Genomic DNA, 10,935 nt, shown 5'->3' with positions numbered 1-10,935 from the left:
CTGTTTATTGGATTGGATTTGATTAGGAGACTTTTCACACCCAGTTTTTTTTTATATTTAAGCACAGTCAATTTCATCAAAATTTTAGGTTTTTTTTTTTCTTTTTGCAATTTCCTTATAAAATAGTCATTATGGCTTGTATTATTGATGAAGATCTCACATTGCTTGTTGATGGTCTCACATTCGAAAATTCAAAAGACTTTATAATGTTTATAAGATTTGATGAATTACTTATTTTCTTGTCAATTAATTTTGAAATGAATCTTCATGGTGTCTAATCATTTGCTACTCATGTTTACATCATTTGTTACATAATTGGCTGCACTTCATCTTTGGTGAATGAAAATGTTTCTTTATCTAACTACCTTTAGTAGCAATGCATCTCCTGACTCTCCTCCAATAATAATTTTTGAAAATCTAGCGCCTTATCACTTATGAACTCAAAAAGACGAAAAAGATAAAAAAACAAAGAAGGTGCATAAAGAAGAGCCATGCTACCTCTTAGTTTTGCAGATGACAGAGAGAAATGGAAGGTGGGATGAAGGGGAAAGTTTGTGTAACAGGAGGTAGTGGGTTTATAGGATCGTGGCTCGTCAAGCGCCTTCTCGAAGATGGTTACTCCGTCACAACCACTGTAAGATCTGACCCAGGTACGTCAAGGATCGGGGCTAGGAAGAAAAATGACTCTTTAGTTTGCGTAATTAAAAATGTATTCTTATAAAGTTTTTCCACTAAGCTATGCTAACTTAGATTGACAATCTAACACGATTTTTTTTTTTCTCTTATTTACAGAGAAGAAAAGAGATTATAGCTTCTTAACAAATCTACCAGGAGCATCAAAGAATTAAGAATCTACAAATATGTAACGCTGATCTGAATGATCCAGACAGTTCTGGAGATGCCATGGAAGGGTGTATTGGAGTTTTTCATGTTGCTACTCCAGTGGATTTTGTGGACAAAGAAGATGCGGAAGTGGTGATAAGAAGAGCAGTGGATGGAACTTTGGGGATATTGAAAGCCTGTTTAAATTCAAGAACAGTAAGGAGAGTTGTGTACACTTCAACTGCATCAGCCATACTATTTTGTAATAACAGCAACAAAATGGAGTGTTGTGGGATGAAAGTTATTGGGGTGAGATTGATTACATAAATAAAATTGTAACAAGGGGAAGATCATACCCAACTTCCAAGATATTAACTGAACATGTGATTGTTAATATATGTAAATGATGATGGAACTTAATGGCAGGTAATAAAGATGTGAGTATGGTATAATTATAAGAACAAAGATGGTGCACTTAGATGAGGTAGCAAGAGCACATATTTTTCTATTTGAAAATTCAAATGCAAATGGGAGATATATTTGTTCTTCCCACATTATCACAATACAAAATTTGGCTAAATTTCTCTCTGCCAAATACCCTTAATTTCAAATACCATCTCTAGAGTGAGTTCAACTCTACACCACCATTGTTATCATTATATATCATCATGCTTTTTCTAATTCCCAAAAGGTTAATTATATATCATTCACCCATTTGCTATTCAATTGAAAACTACAAATTTTATTTGATAATTTTGAAGTCTAACGATCTATTAAATTAAAGAGTAATTTGGTCAAAGAACTTATTTGATCATTTTTAAAGTTATAGAAATACATATTTTATTCACAAACTATTGTTTTTTTAATGCTAAATACTTTCTTTGGTTGGATGTATTTGGTTATTGTGATTAAAAAATATTGAATTATGTATCCCAACTTCGAGGTATGATTTTGTTCGATGCTAATGTGTTAACATTGCTGTTTAAATGATGAGTGCATGATTACATTAGACAACGTGTATACACGTATGACAAATATACAGCACCACGTTCTCTTGAAATACCATTATTAGCTTTATAAATCTAATACTTTTTAGGATATAATATTCTTATATCAGTTGTTATTGCTTACTATATTAATGTAAAATAAACCAACATTTGTGTAACAAGCATGTAGCTTAATTAATTATTATGTAGTTATCAAACATAGATTAATCAGAAGACTAATCATAATTTGTAATTTTTTAACTTTTAAATAAGCCACTCAACACTAATTTAAAAAATTATTCATAAGCAACATTTTACAGATTCGATTTGACAACTCAGGTTCTCTTTTTATTTTCATAAACTTCGTTTTCTTAGACATAAACTAATACAAGGTTGGTTAATACACATGCATGAATTTTTCTTAATAGTATGATAAATTAGAGTATTAAAATAAAAATTTCACCTTCTAATATCGAGAAAAATATAGTTTATTTTATATGCTAAGTTGAATTGGGTTAAATCATACCAATCAAATTATTGTTATTTAACAAAAAAAAAATATATATATATTAAAAATAATGAAAATAAAAAATTGCTGAGGAAAAAAAAGGGGGATTTAAATGATAAATTTCCGAAAAAGGAAAAAGAAAAATCGATAAATGAAGAAAGAAAGTATTTGGTTGAAAACGTTACCGAAGTTCCCGCCTTAGCTTGTATTGCGCTTCTGAAGACCTTCCCTTCCCTTCCCTTCCCTTCCATTTCTCCAATTTTCCTGAAACACAAATCGCAAATTTCTCTCTCATTTCTTCTCTGAAATTTTATGTTTCTTTTGATCTCAATTGTTAAAATCAATTGTTTCTCATCTTCTTCTTTTGCTGCTCATCAATGTCGTTCTCGGATTCCGATTCCTCCTCCATTGGAGGACATAACGAGTACAAGAACTTCCGTCAAACCAGTCGCGATCGTAAGCTTTTCTTCTTTTGTTTTTTTCCTTAGCTTTTAGCTTCAACAATGCCTTTCTTCTTTCTAATTGTTTGAATACTTGGAGTTTGGAGTCCTTCCACAGATTGCTAATGCATTATTAAAGAATCTGAGTTTCTTATATTGTTCCGGGATTGCTAGTTCTAACTCAATTGCATAATCGCATTGAACTTTTCTCAGGATTATTGTACGAAATGCTTGGAGCAGCTAATACAGAGAACTCAAAACCTTGGAAGGTGTGTTTCTCGAAATTATGTTGAATCCTCATTTTACGTGTGATATGAAGCTTTTATTCTTCCTTTTTCCGCTGATCCTTCATTAACTTGTATGCAGGTACTAATTATGGATAAAGTGACTGTGAAAGTCATGTCTCACTCTTGTAAAATGGCGGATATCACAGACCAAGGAGTTTCACGTACGTTCAATTATATTTATTTATTTCTTTTGTTTGTATCATTTTCCATGTAAAATATTGTCATTCATTTTCGTCTCTACTTTCTTTTCCAATATTTTCCATTATCCGTTGTGTCTGTTTATGATGTAAATTCTTCTTTTACTGCAGTTGTGGAGGACCTGTTCAGAAGAAGGCAACCGTTGCCATCTATGGATGCTATTTATTTTATCCAGCCATCCAAAGAGAAGTAAGATTTTTGTTTTTTCGTGAAACAAGTTGTGTTCTTTAGACTGGTAGGCGTTCTCTATAAATCACAATTTATCACCTTCTTTTGCACTTCTAGTACCCTATATTTTCAACGAGCCTGCAATACTGGTAGATGCATTAGAATTTCTCATTGTCCTCTTTTGTTTGTCATTCTTTTTTATTGTAGTTGCAATTTGTTTTCCGTGAAACAAATTTTCGTGTTCTTTAGGTTGAATGTACTAAATTTGATTTCTTAATTCATTAGTATTCTCAGGAGGGGGTAACGTTTAAATTTTTTTATAAAAATGTATGCTTACTTTTGGGCTTGATCCTGCAATTATTGGAAGTTAGAAAAGGGGTTCCCTTTACTTCAGTGTATGCTATGAACTCTGAACTCTTTTTGACCGTATCTTTTTCTAGCATGCAGTGTTGTCATGTTCTTGTCCGACATGTCAGGAAGGGAACCTTTATACAAGAAGTACGTAAAGTGGTTTTGTTTTCCCCCTACATTTTTCTTGTAATATTCATATTGGACATATGCTTCCTTTCCTGATTGTTGCTAATGCCTTTTTATTTGGGTTCCAGAGCATTTGTATTTTTCAGTTCACCCGTCCCAAAAGAATTTGTCAATCACATTAAGTGTGATACAAGTGTCTTACCCCGCATAGGTGCATTGCGAGAGGTTGGTCATGTCTTCATTTTATTCTTGAAAATTTTCTTTTGAGATATATGATATTAATCACCATCTTTTCCTTCGTTTCATATCATTTTTCATTTCCCTTTTTCCTCCAGATGAACCTCGAATACTTTCCGATTGATAGCCAGGTACTTGATACATTCGTTTTTATTTTCTTCTGATGCTAAGTCCTTAACCCTGTAAATGTCCTGTGGTTGGAATTATCTCTCCACATTCCTTTTAGTAGACGTCTGGCATAATGCATGTGCGTGACTTGTGATCTTTGTTAGTCGTTTGTGTGGCTTGACTGGGTGATTCTCGTGCTTGCTTGTTACAATCAAACGCAATAAATGATGCTTTTACATCTTCCATGTCCTTAGTTTTTGTTTCACTTTTTGGTTTACAATGAACTGAGAATTGACAATGACTTTAATGCAGGCCTTTTTCACTGATCAAGAAAGGGCATTGGAAGATCTTTTTGGTGATATTGAGAATTCTCGTAAATTTGATAACTGCTTGAACACAATGGCAACTAGAATAGCTACTGTTTTTGCCTCACTAAAGGTATGCCACCCTAGGAATTGTGTGCTAAGCTTTCTAATTTTTTTTTTTCAATAAAAAGTATTTTATTATTTTTGTGCGTGTGTGCGCGTGTTTATTGAGTTTGAACTATGTATTAGATTAGAGCGACTACCTGTTGCTGCACTAGCTACTACGATTTAGCAGCAAGCATGCGCAGCTGACTTAACGGTCCAATATGTTCTTGTTCTGCTTTGGTTTTCTCCCCGCTTAACTTCTTAATTTTAAGAACTATAGCAGGACAGTCGGCTAACGTTTATTCTGTATGGCTGTATAAGTGTCTAAGAAGACATTTAATTTCTTTCGGTAAACTTAAATTGGGGGTGATTATGAAAAGCCTTTATCACCGGCTTTCTACGTCAAATTATTACCTTGTCATGGATCAAAACAATCAAGGCTAACAAACTGCAATTGTTTTGTATTTGATGTTTGGTGATTGATACTAATGAAATCATCTCCCTTCTTTAGGAGTTTCCCTTTGTGAAATATCGAGCTTCCAAGGCTTTAGATGATCCCACTGAGGCATCACTTCGTGAATTAGTACCCACAAAACTTGCTGCTGCCATCTGGAACTGTATTTCAAAGTATAAAACTACCATTCCCAACTACCCTCAGTCTGAAACATGTGAGCTGCTCATCTTGGATAGATCCATTGATCAGGTTACTTTAATTTTTGTTTCAAGTGATGATGTAATTTTTTGTCTGGTAGTTTATTTACTGTTTTGAACTGAAACCATAGATTGCCCCTGTTATTCATGAGTGGACTTATGATGCTATGTGTCGGGATTTGTTAGAAATGGACGGAAATAAATACACATATGAGGTATGAATCTTACTAGTTGGTGTGTCGAATTCGTTCTCTTGCTCAACTTCCCTGCGTTTTCCTTCTTCTTCAAATATAAATTTGTACACGTTGTCTTCATAGGTATCCAGTAAAACAGGAGGTGCACCCGATAGAAGAGAGGCCCTTTTGGAAGACACAGATCCTGTTTGGCTTGAGCTTCGACATTCACATATTGCAGATGTATGTCTATTATAGTCATTAAAATTTCCCCTATCAGATGATTTGTTTGTTCATTAGCTCTTTTCTCAACTGAATAACAGGCTAGTGAACGGTTACATGAGAAGATGACCAATTTTGTATCCAAAAACAAAGCAGCACAAATTCAGCAAAATGCAAGGTTCGTTTCAGTGCTTTTGTGATTGTTCAGATTTCACATTTAGTTAAAATAAAATATAAGTTTGTCAAGGGAGTTCTCTAATAGTTAATCACGTCAATTTGTGCCACTACTTTCGCCAGTTCTAAATTGAAGGCGTTCTGTTTTTCCGTCTTTCATATTGCTACCTCTTAAATGTTGAAGTTGCTCCTTGTAGAGATGGAGGTGAAGTTTCTACTCGAGATTTACAAAAAATGGTTCAAGCTTTACCACAATACACAGAACAAGTTGAAAAGATCACTCTTCATGTTGAGGTTTGTTTCTCATGCTGCAGAAGGTTATGTTGCTTCCACTTTGAGAACTAATCTTATCTGTGATTAGCTCGCTCCCCTTTTTGGATGTTCTCGAAATTCGGATTTGCAAGTTATACATTTGTCAACTGTTGTACTGAAATATACAATGAAGTTGAGAAGATACGATCACTTGGGTTTGATTAGAGGCCAAAAGTTGTTAAAATAATAGACTATCGCGTTTCCTCTGTTCTGTGTTGACTGTTGTCTTTTTTTTATTTTTTTTATTTAATACAGATCGCTGGAAAAATAAACAAACTGATTAGAGAACTGGGACTTCGAGACCTTGGACAATTGGAGCAGGATTTGGTTTTTGGAGATGCCGGAGCTAAGGATGTTATTAACTACTTAAGGACAAATCAGGTCATATGCTAAAAGGAGTGAAGATACATAGTAGTCAAATATGGTTAGAAAAGATCTTGTCAATTGTTAATCATTCTTCAACGTTCTCTGTTCCTGTGCAGAATGCAAGTCCAGAAAATAAATTACGTTTGTTGATGATTTATGCGTCTGTCTATCCTGAAAAGTTTGAGGACGACAAAGCTTTAAAGATAATGCAGGTAACGGAGAGAAATTTATTTTATCTAAAAAGGTTTTTTATCCATAGAATGCTAAGCATTTCTCCTTCTAAAAAACGAAGTCTGTAAGCAGCAAAATTTTGTGCTAAAGAAATGGTTGTGCATAGACAGTTGTACTACTAAATAATTCTGTAGAGACTAACCCAAAAAAAATGGGGAAGAAGTTAAGGAGATTGGATATATTATTGCATACATTCTAGAAGAATTTTTTCAATGGAAGGAAAACAGTTCAGATCAAATTGTTCAACGTATGTATACTTTTGTACATCTTATAGAACCTCTCTTGAGTTATTATTTATGGAACATAAATGAAATCGGAATCTGTTGGAGTTGGGCATTAGCCATTTTAATCGTTTCACCTTCTTATAGCTTTCTTACTCATCTTCTCCTTGTGCATTTGATTCTACTTTAAAGATTTGATTGATAGCTTTGAAAATGACTACATTTACTAATAGTTTCAACTTTATATTAGTTGGCTAAGCTATCAACTGAAGATATGAAGGTAGTGAAGAACATGCGGTTGCTGGGAGGGTCGGATTCCAAAAAGGCATCCTCAGGTCATAGTTTCTCCTTAAAATTTAATGCACAAAAGGTAATAAGTTCTTTCCAGATATTATTCAAGTTCGGATGTTGAAATTTAGAGCAACGCTGGTGCGAGCACCCCGATGATTTAACACTTTTTATTATCAGACTAAACAAGCAACAAGAAAGGACCGTACTGGTGAAGAAGAAACATGGCAACTATTTCGATTTTACCCTATGATTGAGGTTTGCTAATAAGGAGCTTTTTGGTTAAAGTATTTAACTTCCTCTTTCATAAAAATTAGAAAAACACTTGGGTGCAGCATTGGCTACACCTATCTTCCCACTGGTCCAAATTAGAACATGCCGTGTGGCAAAAGAATTGTTTTTTTTACAAAATTAACTTATTATATTATTACCATGTGATAAATGATGGGCTATATGAAGAAGGTGTAGCCTACTGTTAAGATTATCAGCTTTTGAGGTTGATATAAAAGAAAAAAAAATGAAATTTAAGCCCTTCATCTAAAAGGAACCAAAGGGGAGATTGAAATTGACTGATCTCTATGAAAAACAATTTTGGGTTTCAATTGTTACATGATACATGACGGATTTTAATTTTGATCAATTTCACGATCTTTCTTTTTCTTATCAAAAAATGAAAATGGTCTTTTTATGTACTAGGTACTTTGATCTATTACGTTGACAGATTTAATGTAGCAACAATCATATAGTTGAGGAAGAAGTATGGACACTAGAATGGCTTAGAATAGGAATGCCTCGTTTAAAGAGCATAAATTAAAACCAAGTTGTTGGCGTCGCGTGAAGACTGAAGTTGCAAACTATGGTCAAATGCTTATAAACATCTCTTTTTCTTCAGGAGCTTATTGAAAATTTGTGCAAAGGTGATTTATCAAAAAGTGAATATTCATGTATTAACGAACCTCCTCCGGTGACTGAAAAAGCTCCCCCCAAAGGTTCTCAGAGTGCAACTAGTCAGACAGGTCAATCTACTGGTGGCCCAAAATCAATGAGATCAAGACGAACGGCAAATTGGGCACGATCCAGTATCTCTGACGATGGATATGGAAGGTCTGTCAATAAGTCTGGAATTTTTCTTTTATTTTCCTTTAATAAGTAGTTGTTCTATTTGAACCAACTATTGCATCAACGAGATGGTGATGTGTACGATGCCTGTTAGCAATAATAGACGTGACAAATACTAGTTCTACAAAACGGCAGTTGCTAGGCACACATTGAGCCCATGTTCAGTGTAATAAATAGACACGGAATAAAATAGGGGGAAAATAGTAAATTTCGAGACATCAAACTCATTTTCTAAAGCATAAAAGCATGTAAACTTATTGAATTTGAACTCTTTAGAAAAAATTACGAGTATTTAGAAAAAAATTGTATATTTGAATAAATGTGTCATGTAATGCCCATGTCTTAGATTTTTAAGAAATGGCTTGTCACCCCGTCATACCTCATATCCATGCTTCTAGGATTTAACTATTCTCGATGATTTTGTGATTTCCAAACTAATTTACGTTGCAAGATAAATTTACACAATTGTTTTGGGGATTAATTTCAAAGCTTTAACATTCAAGTTCATCAATAAAGACTATGAGCATGTTTCAGTGACTCTATTTTGAAGGCCGCAACTCTTGATTTTAAGAAGATGGGACAACGTGTTTTTGTATTTATTGTTGGCGGAGCTACTCGGTCTGAGGTATGATTTTCTGAACCGTCCTCTTACTTAGTCCCAATTAATTTTGTATCGTTCATACATTTGACCTTCAATTGATTTTCGTTTTGTATTGTTATTATTACTTTCAGTTGCGAGTTTGTCATAAGCTCACAGCAAAACTAAGGAGAGAAGTAGTGCTAGGTTGCTCCAGTTTGGATGATCCTCCCCAATATATCACGGTACTAATTCGTCGCCCATTACCTTAATTTTTTTCTTCTGATTGCCATGACATATCATATGATCTTCTGTTCCTAAGTTTCCGTCTAACACTTACCTCTATTTTTTTGCCACCCCCCACCATAATTGATGTTTGTATGTTTGTATGTTTGTATTCAAGCTAGCTTTTTATGTGTCAGTTGCTGGTAGCAATGCAATCACCAGTAATGTTTTAGATGGTTTATTGGGAAGAAAGTAGCCTAAAAGGAATAGAGATAAACAATTGGAAGAAAGGGACAAAAATAGAAAAGAAAGAAAGAAAGAAAAAAGCGACGCTTTAAGAGAAAGACAATTAGACATTAGACACCAATCCTCACTTTCCTGATATGGACATTTTTTTCTCACGAGGTAAAGACTTTACCCCAAGAAAAATATATCAAGATTTTCTTTTAAATAGCACATCTAAATTAATTTAAAATTTTTGAAGTGCTTTTTGTTTATTAAGATTTAAAAGAAAAACACTTTTTACCACTCTTAAATGTTTGATTTGGTTTAGAAAGCATTACTTCATAGTCATTCCAAATACACTATAACTTTGTTTAGTTAGTCTACTGGGCATTTCGATATTGTTTTCGTTGAGTTATTGGTGGTTCATTTTCTTCTACACCTCACAATAAGTGTTTGGCTATATTGCAGAAATTGAAGCTGTTGACAGAAAAAGGCATTTCAGTGGAGGCCCCCAGATTTTAGCGGCTGTTCTTTTCTTATATTTAAAAAGTAATTCTCACCAAATTCAAAATTATTCAATTTTTTAACTCCTTTCCATGTGTCAATACGAGCCTAACTCAATTGACATAAGATATATACCTTCCACCAATAAGTTAGAGGTTTGAATCTCCCCATCTCATATATTAATGTTGAACTAAAAATACTCTTATCCTTGTAGTTTTATTCTCGTTATATCGATGTGTACTACTGCTTGAAATTGATACCATTTTCCCTTCACAACAATTTAATATACAGTTGTGATTACGGAGGAAGTGAAACAAACTTCAAACAGATTATAAATCATATTTGTAACCATTCAATTCTTCTGTCACTTTTCCATTTTTATTCAGAGGTCTGTATTTTTGTTTTAAACGAATTTAGGATGAAGAATAGCTAACGTAAAGAAGGTTGTCAATGTTGTAATGATTATATTGGATTGAACTGATAATTTACTTTTCCAATACTATTTAAATGTAATGTAGACCAGTTTTTAGTTCATAAATTGTTTAGTGTGCACAATGGAATTGTTATCATTGGATATTTATTTGAAAATTTGTATGTACTTCGTTACAATTATATATGAATTTTGGAGGAAGTAGTTTTTCTCTAACACATCAAACGGTAAGACTCTCAATTTTGTCAAATAATTTCTTCATGATATATTCATAGACCACTAGCATACATGATATTTAGGCTGAGAACAATAAAATATCATACAGCAGTAAAATAGTTGCATATATAACACAAAAATTAACTAAAGAATAAAAAAGATCAATGTATCGTTTATTTTAGAATTTCTCAAATTAAAAGTTATCTGTCATCGATAATTGTTATTACTATTAGCTTACCTAAAAACATTAAAAAATAAAAAATGGTTAAATATTATATTTAAAATTATTTTATATTCATGAAATTGCTGAATCAAATGTATTAGTTAAATAAGGGCAGGTTGGAAAGGCAATGAATTAAT

At 33.2% G+C, this 10,935-nt stretch overlaps 1 protein-coding gene and 1 pseudogene across 3 annotated transcripts; both read left to right on the top strand.

The window, feature by feature from the left end:
- Positions 1–175: 175 nt before the first annotated feature.
- On the top strand, positions 176–1,280 carry LOC101209822 (annotated as a pseudogene).
- A 1,193-nt stretch (positions 1,281–2,473) lies between these two features.
- On the top strand, positions 2,474–10,463 carry LOC101211306 (protein transport Sec1a). Of its 3 annotated transcripts, none has more exons than XR_004217552.1 (21): positions 2,474–2,772; positions 2,970–3,025; positions 3,123–3,204; positions 3,352–3,430; positions 3,857–3,907; positions 4,015–4,111; positions 4,222–4,254; positions 4,544–4,669; positions 5,153–5,344; positions 5,424–5,507; positions 5,610–5,708; positions 5,789–5,865; positions 6,059–6,155; positions 6,429–6,554; positions 6,656–6,751; positions 7,242–7,361; positions 7,460–7,537; positions 8,172–8,383; positions 8,949–9,023; positions 9,131–9,220; positions 9,894–10,463. XR_004217552.1 is itself a non-coding variant. In XM_004153702.3 (21 exons), exons 1-21 carry the CDS (start codon positions 2,694–2,696, stop codon positions 9,945–9,947), a joined length of 2,019 nt encoding a protein of 672 aa, XP_004153750.1. In that variant the 5' UTR covers positions 2,478–2,693; the 3' UTR covers positions 9,948–10,463. The 3 variants fall into 3 exon arrangements, 2 of the variants coding, with proteins under 2 accessions (XP_004153750.1, XP_011656699.1); XM_004153702.3 differs by having other exon boundaries at positions 2,478–2,772; positions 8,933–9,023; XM_011658397.2 differs by lacking the exon at positions 2,474–2,772 and having other exon boundaries at positions 3,850–3,907; positions 8,933–9,023.
- The last annotated feature ends 472 nt before the right edge of the window (positions 10,464–10,935 follow it).

This window comes from Cucumis sativus, chromosome 6 (genome assembly GCF_000004075.3).
Source record: "Cucumis sativus cultivar 9930 chromosome 6, Cucumber_9930_V3, whole genome shotgun sequence".
NCBI classification, from domain to species: Eukaryota; Viridiplantae; Streptophyta; class Magnoliopsida; order Cucurbitales; family Cucurbitaceae; genus Cucumis; species Cucumis sativus.
Note: the sequence above shows the minus strand (reverse complement) of the source record. Positions and strands in the feature narration are given on the sequence as shown.